The sequence below is a fragment of the Balaenoptera acutorostrata genome, chromosome X (assembly GCF_949987535.1).
Source record: "Balaenoptera acutorostrata chromosome X, mBalAcu1.1, whole genome shotgun sequence".
In the NCBI taxonomy this organism is placed as follows: domain Eukaryota; kingdom Metazoa; phylum Chordata; class Mammalia; order Artiodactyla; family Balaenopteridae; genus Balaenoptera; species Balaenoptera acutorostrata.
In genome coordinates, this window is record NC_080085.1 from 36,983,278 (window position 1) to 37,006,754 (window position 23,477).

The 23,477-nt window shown below is 36.2% G+C and overlaps 3 protein-coding genes across 10 annotated transcripts in view; 2 read left to right on the plus strand and 1 right to left on the minus strand.

Annotated features, from left to right (window-relative positions):
• Positions 1-23,477, minus strand: part of CASK (calcium/calmodulin dependent serine protein kinase) — a 393,911-nt gene that overhangs the window by 150,602 nt on the left and 219,832 nt on the right. The gene's annotated exons all lie outside the window — the stretch shown is intronic.
• Positions 44-2,398, plus strand: GPR34 (G protein-coupled receptor 34). The gene has a single exon (XM_007186172.3). The coding sequence runs from the start codon at positions 122-124 to the stop codon at positions 1,244-1,246; it is 1,125 nt and encodes a 374-aa protein (XP_007186234.2). The 5' UTR covers positions 44-121; the 3' UTR covers positions 1,247-2,398.
• Positions 22,026-23,036, plus strand: GPR82 (G protein-coupled receptor 82). Its single transcript, XM_007186173.1, has one exon. It carries the CDS (start codon positions 22,026-22,028, stop codon positions 23,034-23,036), a length of 1,011 nt encoding a protein of 336 aa, XP_007186235.1.

The window sequence follows — 23,477 nt, forward strand, 5'->3', positions numbered from 1 at the left end:
ACTCACTCAATGTTTGGCATTCTGTTGTAGGAGAAATCTGAAGACATAAAAGTTACAGTCAAGGAACATGTCATTTAGCACCTTCACTTTTTGATCTCTACAGAAGACAACGAGAAGTCACATGGTAACAATGACGACAACTTCAGTCAGCAGCTGGCCTTGCTCCTCCCAGGGAGTGCACTTTATAACTAATCACAGCGTCCAATGGCCACACAACTTCTCAGGAGCATCAAATTTTACTGCCTGTTCCATGGATGAAAAATTACTCTCTAGTGTGTTAACAACATTCTACTCTGTTATTTTCATCGTGGGCCTCGTTGGAAACATAATTGCCCTCTATGTATTTCTGGGTATCCACCGCAAAAGAAATTCCATTCAGATTTACCTACTCAATGTAGCCATTGCAGACCTCTTACTTATCTTCTGCCTCCCTTTCCGAATAATGTATCACATTAACCAAAACAAGTGGACACTAGGTGTGATTCTTTGCAAGGTTGTGGGAACACTGTTTTATATGAACATGTACATTAGCATTATTTTGCTTGGATTCATCAGTTTGGATCGCTACATAAAAATTAATCGGTCTATACAACAACGGAAGGCGATAACAACCAAACAGAGTATTTATGTTTGCTGTATAGTATGGATAATTGCTCTTGCTGGATTTTTAACTATGATTATTTTAACCCTTAAGAAAGGAGGTCATAATTCCACAATGTGTTTCCATTATAGAGATAAGCATAATGCAAAAGGAGAAGCAATTTTTAACTACATTCTTGTCGTAATGTTCTGGCTAATTTTCCTACTAATAATCCTTTCATATATTAAGATTGGCAAGAATCTATTGAGGATTTCTAAAAGGAGGTCAAAATTTCCTAATTCTGGCAAATATGCCACTACAGCCCGGAATTCCTTTATTGTGCTTATCATTTTTACTGTATGTTTTGTTCCCTATCATGGCTTCCGATTTGTCTATATTTCTTCACAGCTAAATATGTCATCTTGCGATTGGAAGGAAATCGTTCACAAAACCAATGAGATCATGCTGGTTTTCTCATCTTTTAATAGCTGTTTAGATCCAGTCATGTATTTCCTGATGTCCAGTAACATTCGCAAAATAATGTGCCAACTTCTTTCCAGACGATTTCAAGGGGAAGCGAGCAGGAGTGAAAGCACTTCAGAATTTAAACCAGGATACTCCCTGCATGATACATTTGCTGCAGCTAAAATTCAGTCTACTTCTTAAAGCACTTACGGTAAACATATTAAAAAGAATGATAAAATACAGCCTAATTCCTTGAAGAACAAAAAATTATGAAACAAAGCTCTAGCATTTACAAAGCTTAGATCCTCCCAAAGTCCTTTGCTTATTTGTGATATTTCATTTGCTTAATTATAAAATATTTTAAGTGCAAGCTTACACTCATCACTAGATTTTAAATCTGTATATAAAATCTTTTAGGCTAACACTGTTAACATAGATTATAAAATTAAATGAAATTTATGGTTTTAACCACAGAATAATTAAAGAAAATGTTATAGTTTCTCAAGTCACTAAAGTAGCTATTCAAAATCAAGTACCTAATACTAATTTAAAGTGTGCTTAAAAGTTAACTGATTTGAGGACCAACTTAAAATGTCAGAAAATATATGTTCATTGTCATTTAAAAAGCTTGTATAATTTGCCACTGTATTCACTTATGTCTAAACCTCTATTAACAGATGAAATAATAAAATTCTAATAAAAACTGAAATCACCCACTATCTATCACTGCTTAGTACAATAGGTGAGCTAAAATTCAATAGCCTAGCGACAGTACTTAAGACTGCACCTTACTTAAAACAGATTTATAAACAATTCAGCCATCTTGGACCATACACTTTGATAAAGCAAAATTGAAGATGTGTACACCCTATGATCCAGCAAGTCCACTACTAGGTATACATCTTACAGAACCACTCGAACATGTATACAAGAAAACATGTGTAAAGATGCTCAGTGACCTACTGCTCACAATACTAAACAAATGTAAACAACCTAAGTATGAGTATGCATCAGCAAAGGAATGGAGAAAAAAACTTCATGTGCATGCATCAACGTGGAGAATTGGCAAAAATAATGTTGAATAAAAAACAAAAACTGCAAAAGGGTATGTACCCTATGAAATCACTTATGTAAAATACAAAACCACATAAAACAATACCGTATTCTTTACACATCTATACATATGCAATAAAAATATAAAACATACGTCATAATATACACAAACATATATACCCACTTAAGGTTAATGGTTACATCTGGAGAGATTTGAAGCAAACATGGCAAAATATTAATAATGTCTGTTAAACCTGTGTGGTAATACATGGGTATTTGTTATGTAATTTTTGGTATATATCTGAGTGTTTGAAATATTTCATAACAATAAAGAAAACCTGTAGGTTAGAATTAAAAGGAGCAAATTCTGAAATTTTCGTGTGTTCAAAAATAACTAGAGAGTAAGCTCTAAGAGAAAGGGCCCTTATTCGTATTCTTTATTTTTAATTTATCTTATTGAAGTATAGTTGATTTACAATGTTGTGTTAGTTTCTGCTGTACAGCAAAGTGATTCAGTTATACATATATACATACATATATATATATATATATATATATATTCTTTTTCATATTCTTTTCCATTATGGTTTATCACAGGATATTGAATGTAGTTCCCTGTGCTATACAGTAGGACCTTGTTGTTTATCTATTCTATATAAACTAGTTTGTATCTGCTAATCCCAAACTCCCAATCTAGCCCTCCCTCATCCCAAGGGCGACCCCCTTGGCAACTGCAAGTCTGTTCTCTATATCTGTCAGTCTGTTTCTGTATCGTAGATAAATTCATTTGTGTCATATTTTAGATCCCACATGCAAGTGATATTATATGGTATTTGTCTTTCCGTTTCTGACTTACTTCCCTTAGTATGATAGTATCTAGGTCCATCCATGTTGCTGCAAATGGCATTATTTTATTCTTTTTTTAATGGCTGAGTACTATTCCATTGTGTGTGTGTGTGTGTGTGTGTGTGTGTGTGTGTGTGTATACCGCATCTTCTTTATCCATTCATCTGTCGATGGACATTTAGGTTGTTTCCATGTCTTGGCTATTGTGAATAGTGCTGCTATGAACACAGGGGTGCATGTATCTTTTTGAATTATAGTTTTCTCTGGATATATGGCCAGGAGTGGGATTGCTGGATCATATGGCAACTCTATTTTTAGTTTTTTGAGGAACCTCCATACTGTTTTCCATAGTGGCTGCCCCAATTTACATTCCCACCAACAGTGTAAGAGGGTTTCAAAAGGGCCCTCATTCATCACTGACTACCCAGAGCATAGTTGCATTGCCTGGCACGAAGAAGATCAATACATATTTGTTGAATAACTGAATGAACGAGTGAATGAATGGATGGATGAACGAGAAGGGAAGGAGGGAGGGAAGGGGTGCTTAACAGAACTGAAAAAGTAGGTTATTTTGTTTTTTTCCTAGTCAATGTATCTAGATATAGCTGCAGAAAACGTCATACAATTGTAATCAGGAGATGTCATTAAGGCAACCATTCTCAAAAGTTTGGCCAGCATTGTTCTTTTTTTTGTAACATCTTTATTGGAGTATTATTGCTTTACAATGGTGTGTTAGTTTTTGCTTTATAACAGTTTTTTGATTACACACAGAATCAGAATGCTGTTGACTTAATATGTAAAAGCCTGTTATAACAAACTGCAAGGATCCATTCTTAAGTTTCTGTCACAGAGTATGAGAATTTTTTTTTTTTTATAGTCAGAATACTTCTTCAAACTTCAGGTAGGCCACTGACTGGGAAATCAATATTAAAGAGTATGAAGAATTTCGTTAGGGCTGAATTTATTTTAATGAGATTTGGACTGTATACAGTTAGTGTTCAGTTAGTTGTATTTCAATAAGTGTACACAAATGGTTGAACAAACAATAGGTCAAAGCAGAATTATATTTAAAAAACAAGAAACATTTGAGAATAAAGATAGAAATTTGCAGAAAAATCAGAGGCTCAGAAAAAAGTAATAAATTTTATATTAATTACTCTGCTCTGACAATTGTTAACAAATACCAAACTGAAATTCAGTATTTCTGTTTGTATAATTTAAAAATATGACAATACTGATTTTCTCTCATGTTCTCAAAATTAAAATCTTTTTTACATTATTGGTAAACATTTTATATCCCTACATGTGTCTATTGTAAACATACAGTTTGAATGGTTAAATTACATTATTATTATTACTAGTAGTAGTTTTATGGAACATTAAAAGAAACACATATACACTCATAATTCTAGAAGCTTTTTCATTATTTATATTAAATGAGATGATCCCTATAAAGCCCTGCACAATGGCATTGTTAAAAAAGTACACTGAGTCAATTCTTGCTATAATATTTGTGATAAAATAAATTTTGTTAAAAGTCAACCTATCCATAAGCTCCTAACAGATTTTCTTTACCGACAGAAGTTTCACTAATAACATACCTTAGAGTAACCTGAATCCTGAGAATGTTTTTAAATTGTTAGAAAAATTTGCTAAACTTACCAAATTTAAGGCTATTTATTACATATAATCTTTTATTTCTTATTGAGCATTGGTGTACACAAGTAGGAAACACTGTCCCTACCTCCCCCAAGCCAAGATTTAGTTCTAGAAGCATACAGAAAAGGGAAATTCAGAAGTATATACATAGCCTCACCTTGCAAAAGATCTTGAGAACAAGTTTCTAAATAACATCTCACATATGCAAAACCAAACAAAGGCATAATTAACTGCCTGGTTGCGAGAGTAAGACCTAAATGCTGAGTTTTGCTGTTAGTTTTGGAAAAGTATTCTGTGCAGAGCTGGGTTTGATGGCAGTTGAATTTCTAAGATCAGGTCAATAGAAAAAGAAAATTCTGTTCTAGTACAGAAGGTTTTGTTTTCAACTTCTTTTCAAACTGGATTCTTCAGTTCTGCTGATATGAAAGTAGAACTAATATAATTACAGCTCTGTGAAGCAAAGCCTTACTGAAAAGTTATCCATAAGAGAAAAACAGCATGAAATAGAGTTCTCTCAACAGGCAGCCTGGATTTTGCAGAAACATGTTAACAGGCTACTTATTTTTTAGCCTTTTGAAGTATGAATGGAAACTTATTTTTACCAGATATTAAAATATATTCTTATCCTTCATTAAGGATAACACTGTGGAGCACATGCAAGGATAAACTTATCAATGGAACAGAATGCACAGCTCTACGCAGACCCTCAACGATACATGAGAAGATTATATGACAAATTAATCACTCTCAACAGGGCAGGAGCAGGAACAAATCAGAGGGCAACCTAGGATTCTGTTAGTCAAGATGTGCTAGAAGCTTGCAAAGTGGGGTTCAGTGAATTTTTTTTTAAACATCTTTATTGGAGTATAATTGCTTTACAATGGTGTGTTAGTTTCTGCTGTTAAATGAATTTTTTAAAAGTTTTCTGAGTGACTCTGATACACTTTCCTCCTTCAAAGAGAATCACTGCAAATAAAGGAGACATCACAAAAAGCATCGGGGAAGGAAGAAATGAATTAATAAATAGTGCTGTGCTTATTTAAAATAAAAGCCAATTTATAGCCTCGCCTCATATCACACCAAAAAAAATTATAAGTGGATCAAAGAGTTAAATGTAAATAATGAATGCATTAAAAGACTTAAAAATATGTGACTAACTCATCTGTGGAAGGGAAAAGACTTCCTATTAATAAAATAGAAATAAGCACAGGGAAAGATGCATAGATTTGACTTTTAAAAGTAGACTATTTTTTTGTCAAAAACCATAAACAAAAATAAAAGCAAAAGCACAAAGTGAGAAAAATATTCACAACAGATATGACATTTACTGGAGAGTTTTCTATGTCAGGCACCAACGGACACCATAAGCTTCTAAAGAAACTTGTATTTTTGATCAGAAGAAAGTATTTGAATCTCAGAATATAATCTGAACTATGACAACTCGAATGAGATAGAAACTCTCACGATGGATGATGCAGTGTCCTTTTTCGTAGCTACATGGCCAAGTTGAGAACACATTCCTATAAGTGACTGCTATAGTGCCTCAGTTCAGTCTGGTTTTCAAATTAAGACGTGGAGGACTGCTTGCGTGGTGGTAACAATAGACTCAGAGCTAAAATGGAAGTGCTAGGTTTGTCCTAAACTTCTATTTTGCCTCTTATTTCCCCCCTTCAAGTTTACATGCAACGGAATGGGAAGCAAAGTAAAATATATTTATGTACCTTTTACTGTGCTGGGTGCTCGCAATGCATTATTATCATTTACTCCTCATTGCATCGTGACTGAAGTATTTTCTGTATTTTACATATGAGGGGATGCAAGTTGGTAGACTTTTATTCTACAGGCATTGTCTCTGCTAAGACACTGCTTTTCATTTTCATTTCATTCTGCCCAAGCACAATGGTAATTACTGTGATGTCTTTTGTTTTTTAAAAAAAAATCATAAATGGGTATTAATATGTATTTAGGGCAAAAAATTCTGCTTATTACTCATCAAAACTGTGTGATGTCAAAAGACCAAAATCTTAAAGAACTAGTTTTCTAGCTATCACACATTTGTACACTCTGTGAAAGCTCTGCCTGAAACATGGACAATAAAGCAGTACAAAAGCATACAGGTTGAATAGAAGGAGAAAAAAAAAAGAAATCAAATTAGAGCATCTCACCCTTATTAATTTTGCTTCTAGCCCAGGAAATGCATAAAGAACCATCATAAGATGAGCTTTGGAAAAGGTTTCTAATTGTGGTTTGGATACAGGTATTGATGCATAGAATCTCTTTTTGTGTTAGTAAGCCGTGCAAGTTATTCCAGGAGCAACAGTTAACTGTTACAGTCATACTCTGGTTTGCTAATTCCACATATAATCATTTTTTAGGTATAAAATATTTCAAACATACAAAAAAGTGAAAATACAACATAACAGGCAGCTAAGCACCCATCACCCAAATTGTGCAGATGTTAATGTTTTGGCCCTATTTGCTTAACTGTTCCCTTGTACCTATACATAATCCAAGAAGATATACTAAAGCTCATCCGGAGGTAGCCTCTTGCCTAAAGTTAGTGTATATCATTTTGATGTACATGTTTATACTATTATAACATTCGTAAGTGGCATGAATAACAATGTGCATTAGTTTTTGTTTTTAAAATTTAACAAATAGTATCTCACTAATACATCCTTTTGTAACTTTTTTCACTCAAATTATGTTTGTGTTGATAGATTCATTCATTTTAACAGATGCATAGTGTTTTACTGTGAGAATAAACAACAGTTCAATTCTCCATTTCTCCTAACAATGGGCCTTTAGGTGGTTTCCACTTTTTCACTATTAGAAACCACGCTCAAGAGAAGTCTCCTGTGGGCATGTGTGGAATTTTTCTATGGCTGACACTTAGAAGTAGAAATGCTTGGTTGTAAAGGGTATAAACATCTTCAGTTTACTTCAGTTGTGACAAACTGCTCTCCAAAGTGATTTTACCAATTTATACACCTATCTCACCACTAGTAAGATAAGAGTTCCTCTACCCACATCCTCACCAATACTTGGTTTTATCAGATTTACTAACTTTTGCCAATCTGGGAGGTGTGAAATGGCATCTCCCTGTGGTTTTAATTTGTGCCTCCCTGACTGCCAGTGAAATGGAGCAGCATCGCCTCATGTTTCTTTTTTGCCCATTCATGTTTCTTCTTGGGTGAATCATCCATTCATATCTACACCATTTCCCCTTTTCCCTTTAATGAGTTGCTTTTATTCTTTTTTTTCTTTCAAATTGTTGAAATAATTCTTTATATATTATGTATACTAATCTTTTGTCCTTTATATGGGTTGCAAATAACTTCTACCAGTATGGGACTTGTCTTTTACTTTGCTTATGGTTTCTTTTGCCAGACACCATAAGGAAAGGAAGACGTTTTCTAATCAATAAATCTAGATGAACCCTGGCCTTCTGAAATATATACACCCCTCAAGGACCAAGCTAAAGAATTTGCAGATGAAATTATCTTATAATTAGACAGCTTGGCATTTCAGTCAGAAATAGTGTAGTACATAGGAGTGCAAACGAGGTGTCCCCTGAGAACAAAAATGTTTTCTCAGACTTAACCTACAAAATTCAAACATCTAAGTATTACAGATATGCAAACGATTTTAAAGGGATAGAAAGTCTCCTAGACCAGGAGCTGACCTGTTAAGTGTATCAACATATTTAAAGAAAGAATTGGCCATTCACTAGCAGGTAAGTGAGGGAAACTTGTTAGAAAAAGGGGGGTGGAGACTAGGAAGATGTTGGTATTGCCCACCCAGACAGAGTCCAGGGGAACAGTCTTAACCAATGGACCAAGAGTATTACCATCCCACTGGTAAAGCCATGGGGAGGATTATGGTGGCGCTGCATCCAATAGGTCTTCTTAGCCTACTGACATTAAACATTAAATAATGAACTGAGAGGCAGCATAATGGACAGGTTAATAGGGCAGCTGCTGCAACCAGACTGCCTGAGTTCAATTTCTGGCTCCACCACTTACTATGTAACTTTGTACAAGCTCTCTTTCCTCTACTGAGAAAACAAAAATAATAGGAACACCTAACTCATAGTGTTATGGAGACTAAACAAGTGAATAAATGTTCTTGGCCATTAGGAAACATTCAATATATGTTACTGAAATACTCAAATGCGAAAGGAAAGACAGGGGAAATATATAAAATGGAATGGTCAGAAGCTGAAGGTATACACCAGAACTAGGAAGATACACAGTGGAAGCTGACCTGGACCAAATGAGGTGGGGAAAGCACTCATAAAGGGTAATTTAACTTTAGCTTTCACTAATAACAGCAACGTCCAGGACAGGAGCTACAGCAGACCCATGCTGTCAGAACCATACTCTGAAACTTGAGCAAGTAGAAGAGGAGAGGATGCCAGAAGAGGGACAGTTTGAAAGAATGGGATTACTTAGCCTTAAAGCAGAAGACTAAAAGAAAGGCATTAGAGCAAAAATATGTGCGTGCGTGTGCGTGTGTGTGTGTGTGTGTGTGTGTGTGTAGCCTCAGACAGCAAGCAGAAAGAGGACCAGTGAAGGATGGGAGTTGCAAGCAGCATGTTTCACCAGACTGTAGAAGAGGCTTTTCTAACAATTGCAGATCTCAAATGGAATAGAAAGCCAGTGAGTTATTTGCTAGTAGAACTATTTCAATATAGTATGGATCCTCAGCAGGCTGGAAAGGCAGCAAAGCATTTCGAGCATTTAATAAAGTTTGGATTAGATGTTCTTTAGATCCCTTTAACAGAAGTTTGGGGTTTTACAGAACATTCAATACCTTAATAATGAGTGGCAACCAGGGGCCACCTGTGATCTTGTTGCCCCATCATGTTGTGCCCATACAGTCGTGCCCTCAGAGCTATTCAGATGTGTGCCGCCGGGGGGCAGAGGAAGGAGGCTGCTTGCTGTATGGTCAATGGTCCCCAAGCAGTTTCCCAGAATCTTCTTTTGTAGCAGATTTGTCCCATGTCCCTTGCTCAGCACATCACAGGCATTCATTAATATTTACTGCTACAGAGACTGTTTAAACTCTATCTAAAATAAGTTGATGGATTCTGGGAGTTTTGTGACATTTGTTATGTTAGGTGCTCATTTCTTTGCTTTCTTACTGATCCTTGGTTTTGTTATGCATAATCAGAGTGGTCAAACAGGTTACTGCATTGCATCCTGAAGTGGGGTCAAGGCACCGTCATTGTAAAACTGGCTCAATAGTATAAACTCAGGTGGGAATGGTAATCCCTCTGATGTGTGATATTTTCAAATTTTATCCAATGGCAAACTTCTGGACTAAAAAATCTTAATGCCTTCCTTTAACACTGCTGGCAATACTGTTACAGGCCCTTTCCTGTTACACACATTTCCTTTCTATGTTTCCTGCCTCTTCTCATGTTCTATCACCTACCAAGATCTTCAATACTGCCCCCTCTATTTTTTTTCCTTTCCTGTACTCAGCAGCACCTCTTTCTCTTCCCCAGTTCAGTTTTATCTCTTTATTTTCTGACTTTCTCTTTTAATTGCCTTTCTTGCAATTTAGTGTCCTCTTATGTGTTCCCTGATTTGTCAGAAGCAGAAATGCTTCATTATTTGGGTGGAAATTTCATTTGTACTCAAAAGAAAAACACTGTTTCCGCTATATTAAAAACAACTTTCAGCTGGTTGCAAAGGGAACTGATGAGGTTTGCATGCATGTTCATATTCAGTTCCCCTTTGTGGCCAGTGAGACTTGAAAAACACTGGAACACACAGGGTCAGCTCTTGTGCGGACTGATTATAGAGTTCCAAATATATGTGGCAAGTAGTGAGAGGTGTCAGCTAAATAAGTAACTGATGGTCTCATGCTCTGATAGTTGGCATTTGTGATCCTGCAAATAACTAAACCTCCAGTAATAAGTACAACCTAGCACGGTGGGGGGAAAAGCTACTAAAGGGGCAAGCTAGACTAAGCATCCCTCTGTATCCTTTTAGGCTCTAGTATTAGAGATCTCAATTAATTATCCAGTTCTTAGGATCAGATAAGCAGAAACAGACTTTTCTTCTAGTTTTACTGAAAAGCTAGATTAGTTCTGGAAATAGAAAAGGGCTATTTACAGAGGATGAAAAGTACAAAGGAAACAGCATGGATTCCTGATACTTTCAGTACACCTTTTAATACAAGAAATAATCAAAAGAAAATGACAGCTCCATGACTGAACTGAGGCACAGCAGGTATCCCTTTGCAAAGTAAACTTAACTTTTCTTTTTGGATGTTATCCAAGAAGCAATGGACTCTGAGGTACACATACTATATTAATCCCAAAGGAAGAGCCAATGTACTGTACTTTGAGGAAAAAAATATAAAAATCTAGTTAGAACACTGCTGTTGCAAGCACAGTAAAGAAAATGTGGTAGATTAAAATTCTCTGCAGTGGGACTTCCCTGATGGCTCAGTGGTTAAGAATCCACCTGCCAATGCAGCGGACACGGGTTCGAGCCGTGGTCCGGGAAGATCCCACATGCCACGGAGCAACTAAGCCCGTGCGCCACAACTACTGAGCCTGCACTCTAGAGCCCGCGCGCCTAGAGACCGTGCTCCGCCAACAAGAGAGCAACGAGACGCCACCGGAATGGGAAGCCCGCGCACCGCAACGAAGAATAGCCCCCGCTAGCTGCAACTAGAGAAAGCCCACACGCAGCAAAGAAGACCCAACGCAGCCAAAAATAAATAAATTAAATGAATAAATTAAAAAAAAATAAATTCTCTGCAGCTCTTCCCATCCAGAAGTGGAGTCTTTGCCCACCTCTTGAATCTGAGCAGGTATCGTGACTTGCTTTGACCAATAAAACATGGTGGACATTGTATGGCATCTAAGCAAGGCCTTAAGAGGCCTTGCAGCTTCCAGTTTTGTGCTCCTGGAACCCCAAGACCATCACGGTGTAAATAAACCCAGGATGAAATATCACATGGAGATACTCAGCCCGCACAACCATCTCAGCTGAGGCTCCAGACATGAGAGAGACCATCATGGACCATCCAGCCTCAGCTGAGCTGCCAGATAACTAAGAAGCTGCATGAATGACTCCAGGAGAGACTGACAGTAGAACTGCCTGGCTGAGCCCAGAACAAATTGCAGGATTGAAAACGAACAAATGGTTGTTGTCATAAGCCACCAAGTCTGGCGGTGGTTTGGCATGCAGCAATAGGTAAATGATGCATATAAAATTAAATTAAAAATATGTGTACCATTAATTTCTAAAAAGGTGACAACAAATATAGTAAGTAATTTCATTAACAAAAAAGACAATGCCTCTGTTTTGCTTAAAAGCTGTGTGTGTGTGTGTCTGTGTGTGTATCTGGGTGTGAAAGAGAGGGAGAGATATTTATTTTCCAAACCACTGCAGAGTGGAGAGTGGCAGGGTTATTGAAGATTTAGTAACGAACCATGAGTTGTCAGAGATAACAAGCATATGCTGCATGATGAGGCAACTGGTTAGGTGGTATCTTAACAGGAGGGGATCTGTGTAGTTTAAGTTGACAGGAAGAAGTGACTACAGTGGAGGGTAAAGGTGATTTCTCCTATGCTTTCTTCATTAGGTAAAATACACTTTAAATTACACTTGTTGATAGACATGACATGTTTTCATTACAAGCCTTTTAGTATTATTTGACTATTAAAAACTATGTCCATGAATTGCTATGATTAAAAAAAAAAGTTAAGAAAAACTAAAGATATGAGAAAAACTTTCGCATACTAAAATGTCAGACTTTCTTTTTACTGCTAGGATAATTGTAGTTCTGAATGATTTTACAAAGGTGACTCTTGTGATAATCACTAGTACAAAACAAAACGAAATCTCCAAAGGACATAGCCTATTAAAGGCAGATGAGTGTCAATGGGTTTTCAGCTTAAGGACAGAAATCCATTGTCCATACAATTATTTTTATTCTATCACGTTTAAAGTGTTTTTCAGCTACTAAGATAAAGAATCATTTTGTTAGAGCTTAAAAAAACTAAACTTTTAAATTGTTCTAAGTTTCTAGCTGGAAAATAGTGCAAGGCGGGCAGCTTATGCTTCAGCCTTTAACAGCAAAAGAGGTTTAACTAGGGCTGGTAATAGATTGCCCTCTGCTGGTCAAAGCGTCGCCAAAGAAATGATTCTCTACAGACTTTCTGTGTTAAAATGTAACTGTGGTTTCTTCTTTCCAATTTTCTCTACCAGATACTTTTGGCAATATGGAACTCCAGAGAACTTATATTTCCTGGCTTCAATATTTTATTTGTAGGTTTATTAAAACAATAGATTTTAGGCTGGCTTTTTGATGGAGGAGGAAGAAGAGACCACATGGTAATATTAGAAACTATACCATATATAGTACAATTTGAGAAATATCTAATAAGACACCAACACTTGTTTAGAGTGATACCTTAAAATGACTACTTCAAGTCTAATATATCTCTGTCAAAACATTATAAAGACGCAACCACCAATATAAGCAATGATTCAGGCAAGGACCATCAATGAATGCTAAAATCCACTGGGTGAAAGCGGAAAAAATATATTCAGAGAGTCTCAAAATATGACCATCAGATTGCTGCCAACTCTCCATTGTACTAGTACTTTTCCCCTCTGTAACTGATAAGTAATTAATAAATTTCCAGATTGAAAACTGATACATTTTTGGTCACCAGGGACACTTGGTCACCTTTATCTAAAACAATAATCCAGATTCTGGTAGTAGCTAAGAATATGGGATCTGAAGTCACACTACCTGGGTTCAAATATAGGCCCTACAATACACCAGTTACATTACCATCAACAAGTTATTTATTCTCCATGGACCTAAATCTTCTGATCTAGAAAATGATAGTAATAATAGTATCCATCTGAGAGATATCTTAATTAAATATCTTAACAATTAAGTGAATATATATAAAAGCACTTCAGTGGTTGTCATTTATTATTATTATACATTTTCTAAAAGTGGTTCTCAGGAAAGCTTGTTACTTCAATACTTGGGGTTCTTAATAAAAGAAAATAAATATAAATACTAATAGGTACAGGATGTAATAAGACCTCAGATACCCAACTCTTCCTCATCTTCCTTTGACATCTCTTTTTTTTCCCCTTGAATAAAGATAGTGACAGGAGATTTAACCTCAAGACAATTTTATCTAGAAGTTCCAAAGAAGTGATTGGTAATAAAATGTCCAGGAAATGGTCTTGAGAAGAAAGGGGCAGTGGTGAGGTTTCTGGGCACTGATATATAATGTCTTTTTAACTCCCTAAATCTCATTGCAAGTCATAATCCAAGGTGTTATGTATGTGTTTTGTACCTGTGGCAATACAATGGCCTAAATTATTTTTAGAATTCTATAATCAAATGCTTCATTTTCAGAAATTTTAATCTACTTTTGGCTTTTCAAAGAACCTGAAAAAAAAAGGTAGGTTCTGAAGCATGATATGAACCAAACTTGACTGACTCAAAGATGTTGAAATTCAAAATTTGACTGTCCTCAAAAATATCTTTGCCTCATCTAATCCAATGCTAAAGTTTCCCTTTCCCTAAACCTGCTAATTTCCCATCTGTTTTCCAACTGCCACTTCTGAGGTCATTCCAATTCTAATGACTGTCACCATGTTTCTATGGTGTGCATTTCTAGAAGAAAATGTCTATCCAGTGCATTCAAGCCGATATGGAAAGACAAAAGCCAAAGGTGAAGTATAGTGAAACTCTGGCGGGTCCATTTAGTCATTAGACCTTTCTTACAAAGCTAATCACTTTTCTGTGCTATTATAAATTTACAAACTTTGGACTGTAATTTCTGCTGTTTTTTAATAGTTCTTGAGGAAAATACTCCCATGGTTTGCTGAGAAACCAGCTCGTAGCAGCAAGTAGAGGATCTTCACACCCTGATTAAGGGTGGGACAGCCATGATTATAGCTGCTCGTGGTAGACAGCGAGGGCCTGAGCACAGTGCAACTGGGGACAAAGACAGGGCTGTGGCCAGACACCACATCCTGAAGACAGCGGGGGGGACTCAGAGAACCTTGAACAAACCACAGCTTTGAGTAACAGGTCTCTGCTTCACTCCTCCTAAAGGTAACTACTGGCTCGGGTGTGCAATGAACTGGATAAAGGCTTCCACTGCACCCCAACCCCAACTCCCCCTTGAAGAAATAATTATCTTTTGAATGTGAAGTTCTAATGTGGACTACATAAGGCACGTCTTCTCTTCCTGCACACCAGCCTCCCAACGCTCTGAACTTCTGATGGGTCAAATAGAGTGCTTAAAAGGCCAACTGTCGCCATTTTAGAAGACACTAGCTTGGGTAGCCCAAAATAACTGTCTAGTTGAAGCACAATGGTTCAGGTATGACTGAGCTGTCCTGTGTCTTCTGGGTTCTGGCTCCGAGGCAAGTTGAAAAGGGACCCTATCCTAACCCCAGTAATCCGTCAGGAAAGCTCTCATGCACCCCTGCTGAATACAGCTCACCATGGATTGTCAAAGTAAATTATAGCATGCCCGCCCTTTGAACCTCAAACATCTAAAAAGCAGGAAACTTCGTACAAGGCAGGACTTACCCTCTGGGGAACTACTCTAACACCTCAAGGAGTAAATCATAAGGGTCAGAGCAGAACACTTAGGAAGCCAGTATTTGGCAATGATATAGGAAGTAATTAGAATGGTTAGGCAAGAGCATTTAGACTTGGAAACAGAAGCAGAACTGTGAAGAGGAGAAGCATGGGAAAGATGAATGAGAACCAAAGAAAACTGTAGGTGACCTAAATGAGAAAAGTCCAAGGGGCCACTTTTACACAGAACTTGCAATTCTTGAAATTTCTGCCTGACAAGTTGTATTTCTGTTAATCTTGTATCCTCTGACATTTACACCTTTTACCAATTGCAATAATATTTCCCAGTATGTTAGGAAAATATAAATAAAAATTTCCTTATATTTCAATTAGGGAACTCAAAATCACTTAAATCATAAAGAATTTATACTGACATCGATGGGATAAAAATTAGCTTACTGAAGTCCAAAGTTTTCAAAGAAAGAAAAAAATTGGGCTTGAGTTCTTCCAGTCAATTCTGCTACTTAGAGTCTAGAAACCCTGTCTGAATGAAATTAAAAGTATTCAAAACTTGATTCCAGTTTACTTACCATAAGGTACCCTTATTGACTCTAGAGAAAAACCAGTAATTTCTGCTAAGGTAGAGGGTGAGGTTGAAAAAAAACCAAACATGCGCCTTGAAGTTAATTTACTAGTTGTGTCACTTTGGGCATGCTACTTAACATCTTTGAGACTCAATTTCCTCATGTGTAAAACGGGGCTACCACCACCCATCGCTAGGGCTCTTACATGTAAAATGTTCTGCCTGGTACTGGCAGAGGATTGTTGCTCACCATGCATTCTCTTCTCTTTCCTTTCAGTTCCTTTGGACTGTAAGAACCACTCTGATTTAGTTTTCTCCCTTTCTAATTCATAGAGCACTTAAAGTCTGTACCACACATCACATATTAATCTGAATCTTGGCTTGCTTCTGGAACCGCTCTTGAATTTCCAGAGACCCTAAATTAGCTTGTGGTTGATATACTTCTGTGACCGCCACATGCCACTAGAAACACAATAGGAACTCCAATAAATATTTGTGAATTGCACTGTTTAAGAAAACTACAGAGCACTAAAAAAAAAAATCAAAATAGAGGAAGAAATGGTGAAAATTACACCTATCCAGGCATTCTTGCCCGATAAATTATCAGTCATCTGACCATCGTTTTGAGCAGTACTTCTGACTCTTCTTTGGTTCAATGGTTGATTGACATCTGTGGTAGCCAGCTTCCAAGATGGCTCCCAATGACCATCACCTCCTGATATTTATCCCTCCCACACTGAATAACTGCTGGCTTTGGGTGACCAACAGAATACTGCAGAAGTGACAGTGTTGACTTTAGAGGCTAGATCAAAAACAGGCATTGCAACTATGGCCTTGTTCTTTTTAATCACTTGCTCTGTGAGGACAGATGGCTGCATGACCTTGGGCAACTTATGCAACATTTCTGAGGTTCACTTTTCCTCACCTTTAAAATGAAGATATTTATTTCATAGTATTTATTTAACAGGGTATTGTGAAGATTGAATAAGACACGCATATAAAGCACATAACAGGATGCCTGGCACATAATAGGCTTTCATTAAATGTGGCTAATACTGGTGTGGTGGTGGTAGTGGTGGTGGTAGAAACTGCAGTAGCAGCAATTGATTGGCTGTGAAATGTGAAGGAAAGAGAGGAATCAAGGATGATTCCTAGGTTTTTGGCTTGAATAACTGAAGAAGTGATGGTGTCATCTACTGACTTTGGGGACAATAGAAGATAAGTTGTGGAGAGTAAGGACATTCTTTTTTCTTGGACCGAAGGTACTTAAGCCTCAAACAGGTAATACTAAAATTATCTTTCAATCACTTATAAACAAGATTCCTTTTCCATTCTTTCTTCTCTATATTATTTTGAAGTGTTTTTTTGTTCTAAATAATTCCTTCCTGGAACATGAAAAATTGTTGAAGTAAAAATGATAGGCATTCCAGAGGTCAAATTACTCTGCAATCAATGGCCATGTACCCCTGGGTGAGTCACTGTTCTTAATTAAATGATGGCAAGCACTGCAAATGCAAAGATGAATAACAGCAGAACAAAATCCAGACACTCAGGTAGTCCTCACTTTTGTTTTACAGAGAAGTATTAGCAAACATTAGGAAGGATTTATGCAATCAACAAGAAATAAGATAAGCATCAGGGGTTATGAGAACTGGCAAAGTACGTTGATTAATTTTAAATGAAGATTTACTGATAACTAAAGTGCTCGAGCTTGATGAAGTTAGATTTCTGTTCCCATTCTCAGACTCCCACTGGTTTAACTACCCAAGGAAGGGTAATGTGTGATGCAGGTCTGGCTCCTCAGCTGTACACACTTAGCTTTCATTTAGTTAATAGTTCATAGACTGATTAAACAATACTATACATAAAATTGGTTTCACAATTCTTTATACTGTAATATAACTATTGATTTTATTTGAGGCATATTTGGTCTTCGGATTCTGGCACTTTCCAGGACTCCCCAAATTCATTATGAAATGCTCCAAACAATGTACTACTTTGAAGCTGAATGGAGGCAGCACAGGACAATTTGAAGTAGAATAAGTTAGTTCATTAGTTAACCAAGATGAGACCCAAACCCCTGAATGTACTGCTCTGGGCCTCACTTCTTTATCCCCCAGCTCTATATTTGATTCCAGTAACCTGCTACAAGTAAGAAAACTTTGCATTTAGTTTCCCTTTATTCGTGATAAAGCTGAATTGCAAATAAGCCATCCACAAACGATTTTACAGACAAGTTTGTACCAATATTTTATTGGGTTACTATGGAGTGGTTCCCTCTACCACTGTATTGTACAAAACTAACTAGTCATGGGGATTAAACCTTTGAACTTAACTTCTGCCAAGCATGCTAATGAAGTTAAATGAGGTGTAACCGGTTCATGAAATAATCAAAAGGAAGCACAGTATATATACTGTCCACTAATTTCCTCCCACTATAGAAATAGAGAAATGAGTTTGGTTTTTTTTTTTTGAGAAGGTAGTTGCTACATTCACCGTAACTATTGAATTTCTTCAATACTCTGTTTAATTTCCTTTTCTTCCCACTGCAGTTCGTGTCATGCAAGAATCTATTCACGCTGACTAAAACTGAAAGATAATGGAAGAGTGATGATCAGAGAATTTAAAATCTGGAATTTAGCATCATCACCCTGAACAACAGAGCCTTGGTTGGCATAAACTACTCATACAGGTAAGACTGATCACTTTTAACTTAAAAGTTAACTCTATAAAAACTCTAACAGGACTAAAATGTTTAAGTTTTGAAAACTGATCATTAAGAAAGGTCAGCATGTTAATTATATAGATAACTGTTAGTAACTGAAGTTAGAATTGTAGACTTCTTTCATTTGTCAAATTAGCAGAGGCACAATGTGTTACAGGAGTGATTCAAGACAAGACATTCTGCTGAGGGGAATGCAGACTTGTACACATTTTCTAGAGAGCAATTCTGTATATATAACATGATTGTTATTTGATTTCTTAAGCTTTAGAGTATTTTCTAAATTTTAGAAAATAATTATCTAGCAGTTTTATAATCAAACTTTACTTTTAAAGGAGAGGTACACAGTAGATACAAATTTGATGTTTGGGAAGCTAAAGATGGTCAACTAGTTGTCGTTTGTTATAGTGAAGGTTCCTATAGAGTTTCGATGTCATCTGTCTGATAAAGCTAGCCTCTGTGAAAGTCTTTTTACCCCTCTTCTGTTCTGAAGCATTTGCTAGTAGAAAAGCAAGGCAATGGTAATGAATAATATGAGATAACAGATGCTCTATGTGGTGGTCTCGTTTAAAAAAAAAAAAAGGAATACTATCCATTAATACAGAAGCACCACCTTTATAAATTTTAGTACATAATGCATTATCTACACAAGGCAGGGGCTAGTGTTTTTCTTTAACATCATCATAAAAGGAAGCTCCATTCCTTATGTAATATAAAAATTTACTTTGATCAGATAATTTTTTCTTAAGAAATAAACTGGCTAATTTCACTCTCTGACTGATTTTTTTTTAAACATCTTTATTGGAGTATAATTGCTTTACATTGCTGTGTTAGTTTCTGCTGTATAACAAAGTGAATCAGCTATATGTACACATATATCCCCATACCTCCTCCCTCTTGCATCTCCCTCCCACCCTCCCTATCCCCCCAACTAGGTGGACACAAAGGACCGAGCTGATCTCCCTGTGCTATGCGGCTGCTTCCCACTATCTATCTATTTTACATTTGGTAGTGTATATATGTCCATGCCACTCTCTCACTGCGTCCCTGATTGCTCTTTTCATGGGCAAGGTTAGTCCATTAATATTTATTTTGATGATTTCTATAATCTTGCTTTTTAAAAATATTTATTCCATATTTTAATTGATTTTTTTTCATTTTTGTTCCATCTCCCCACCCCCCAGTAAATTAGAATTTCAGCACTGTATTCCTATTTTTTAGGTGGTTACCTTGAAATTTTGTCATGCATATTTAACTCGACATATACTAAAGTGAAACAGTATGTTAATCCCACTCCCAAAGAATACAAAGACACTGGAACATCAAGTTAGATCCCAGTCTTGACTTGCATATTATTCTTGTCCAGCACTTTCGTTCTATCCTGTTTTAAATCCACAAATTTGAAATTACTCTTAAAATACGTGACCATTTTTGTTTGGATTTACATAAATGTTTACGATTTTATTTGCTCATCATTCCTTTTTGCATTGCAGACCATCCTTTGGGGAGCATTTTCTTTCTTCCTAAACTACATCCTTTAAAGTTCCTTTAGTGATAGTCTCTTGTTGATAAACTCCCTCAGGTGGTGTTTATCTGTAAATATTTCATTTCAGCCTCAATCTTTTTTTTTTTCCGAACATCTTTATAGGAGTATAATTGCTTTACAATGTTGTGTTAGTTTCTGCTGTATAACAAAGTGAATCAGCTATATGTATACATATATCCCCATATCCCCTCCCTCTTGCGTCTCCCTCCCACCCCCCTATCCCAAGCCTCTAGGTGGTCCCAAAGCACCGAGCTGATCTCCCTGTGCTATGTGGCTGCTTCCCACTAGCTATCTATTTTACATTTGGTAGTGTATATATGTCAATGCTACTCTCTCACTTCGTCCCAGATTAACCCTCCCCCTCCCCGTGTCCTCAAGTCCATTATCTACCTCTGTGTCTTTATTCCTGTCCTGCCCCTAGGTTCTTCAGAACCTTTTTTTTTTAATCTGACTGATTTTTAAATCAATTCCAATTTGCCAGGCTGTACTGGATTCAGATACAAACTCACTCTGAAGCATATCGACCGTTTTCTAAATAAAAATTGCAAAGCAACAAAATAAAATGATAAAGACACTGGTAGACATTAAGGGTCTTAGTACTTGAACCTAGAGATACTCAAGCTTTCAAGCCTTTGGGTGAAGATTGGTTTAAAAAGTTATTTCAAAATTATAATGGTATATTTTGGGAAAAATCCCTATTTCTATAATCTAAGATGCAGAAAATATAATCATGATTCTGAAGAGGGGTAGAGAGTAAAATATTCCTGAGGGGCTGGGGGCATACAAGAATCTCAGAAGGCGGTGGGTAGTAAAAAGTTTTGTGTTTATCAAAAGAGAGAATGAGAAGAAAAAGATCGAGAATCCCTATTCTAGATTATAAAAGAGTGGAGAATGTGGTACTTAGAAAGGTATGGTGAAAAATACAGAGAAAGAGAAATGAAGCACATTCTGAATAGAGCTCATGATTTTTATTTGACCAGAATCCAAAAAGTTTTCTTACTTCTACCTGAAAGAAGTAAAGGCATGAGAAAAATAATGAAAAGGAGTTTGTATGTATACCTTTTGAAGCAAGAAATATTTAAAAATAAGACATTAAAAAAGCAAAATCACACCTGCATTTATACAGTGATTAAAATATCTTCTAAAAAAAAACTTCTCTGAAAAACCAAGATAGTAAATTACACACAAAGACACATGAGGGTGCTCTAACCAACAAGCAGTAGCAACTATAGTTTTGACACAGAATCTTAAACTAGATTTTTATTGAAGTATGATAGATTAGCATTAAATATTTGAAACAAGAAATTACTGATGCCATTTGGTAAGGACCCTGGGATTCTGGTGTCTATCCTTGGTCACTACACTTTCCTTCTGTTCAATTCAGGATCTTGCCTGAGTGTTTATGTAGAATTAAGTTTACTTCTGAAATATGAAAAATGACTTTTCTAATAGTATTAGATTATAGAGAAGTTCTTTAGCCATGAAAAGACACCATTTTGAAAAGTATTTATGTACAATTAATGTGGTAATTAAAAATCGGTCTTCTATTAACATGGCCACAAAATACTTTTGCAACACTTTCCTTTGGCTAGTATGTGCCTTAAAATTTTTAAAATTACCTTTCTAGGCTAAAAATCAATTGTCATTTACAAATTGCCTTAAAATCTAATATAAGAATTATAAATTTCTCTAGTATAAAATAATAAATCTCAGGCATTTAATTATTTCTATCAAATTTTGTTTTTTAGACAAAGGCACCATCCACAATAATCAACTTTCTTTTATTTCAACTGGACAATCGTGATTAGAAAAGGTGAGAAGGCATCTATACTTTCCCCTTTCATCCAATATATTTGTTACTATTTTATCCAATGCTTTATAAAAAAAACTATTTAGCTGAAATACCATCTATAATTTTAATACTAAATATCTGCAATTCTGTTCTAGTTCCTGTGGCAAAATTCAAGGAAATCTGATATAAATGAGTAACAACTCAACATGTATTCAACCATCCATGATCTCTTCCATGGCTTTACCGATCATTTATACCTTCCTTTGTATCATTGGTCTCTTTGGAAATTCTCTCTCTCAGTGGGTATTTTTAACAAAAATAGCTAAGAAAACATCAACGCACATCTACCTAGCACATCTTGTGACTGCAAACTTGCTTGTGTGCAGTGCCATGCCTTTCATGGGTATCTATTTCCTGAAAGGTTTTCAATGGGAATATCAATCTGTGCAATGCAGGGTGGTCAATTTTTTGGGAACTCTATCCATGCATGTAAGTATGTTTGTCAGCCTCTTAATTTTAAGTTGGATTGCCATAAGCCGCTATGCTACCTTAATGAAAAAGGATTCCACGCAAGAGACCACTTCATGCTACGAGAAAATATTTTATGGCCAGTTACTGAAAAAATTTCGCCAGCCCAACTTTGCTAGAAAACTATGTGTTTACATATGGGTAGTTGTTCTAGGCATAATTATTCCAATTATCATATACTACTCAGTTGTGGAGGCCACAGAAGGAGAAGAGACCCTGTGCTACAATCAGCAGATGGAACTAGGAGCCATGATCTCTCAGACTGCAGGCCTCATTGGAACCACATTTATTGGATTTTCATTTTTAGTCGTACTAACATCATATTACTCTTTTGTCAACCATCTGAGAAAAATAAGGACCTGTACATCCATTACAGAGAAAGATTTGACTTATAGCTCTGTGAAAAGGCACCTTTTGGTCATCCAGATTCTACTAATAGTTTGCTTCCTTCCATACGGCATTTTTAAACCCATTTTTTTTGTTCTACACCAAGAAGCGGACTGTCAGCAATTGAATTATTTAATTGAGATAAAAAACATCCTCACCTGTCTTGCATCAGCCAGAAGTAGCACAGACCCCATTATATTTCTTTTTTTAGATAAAACATTCAAGAAGACACTATATGATCTCTTTACAAAATCTGAGTCACCACATATACAACTCTCTGGTTGATTTCTGAATGGAAAACAACACCAAACAGTAAAGTGTTCATGTGACTCTATTAGGGACCCTAAACTACATGATTAACAGGTCATAGTTTGGTTGATAATAGGCACCAAGAAAATCTCTTTGGCTTTTAAAAATAAACAAACAAACAAGCAAACATAAAACTCACTTTACGGTTCTACTTATAGTGAAAGTTGAGATGGCAGAGAGTTAACAGAGGCAAAAGTCAAGCATATTGAAAGGATCCCACTGCATATGAAACCAACAGACCATTTTTTGTTTAAACTCAACCATGGATGCTTCTATTCAAAACAAAATACGTCACAACTATAGGATAAAGAAGCAAATGGTTTATGACTTTTCTACTTTTTAGTAGTTAGAATACAAGGGTCCATCTATGGGTAATGTCTTGTTGGTAGCTTTAAAAATGAGTAAAAGAAAAAAGTG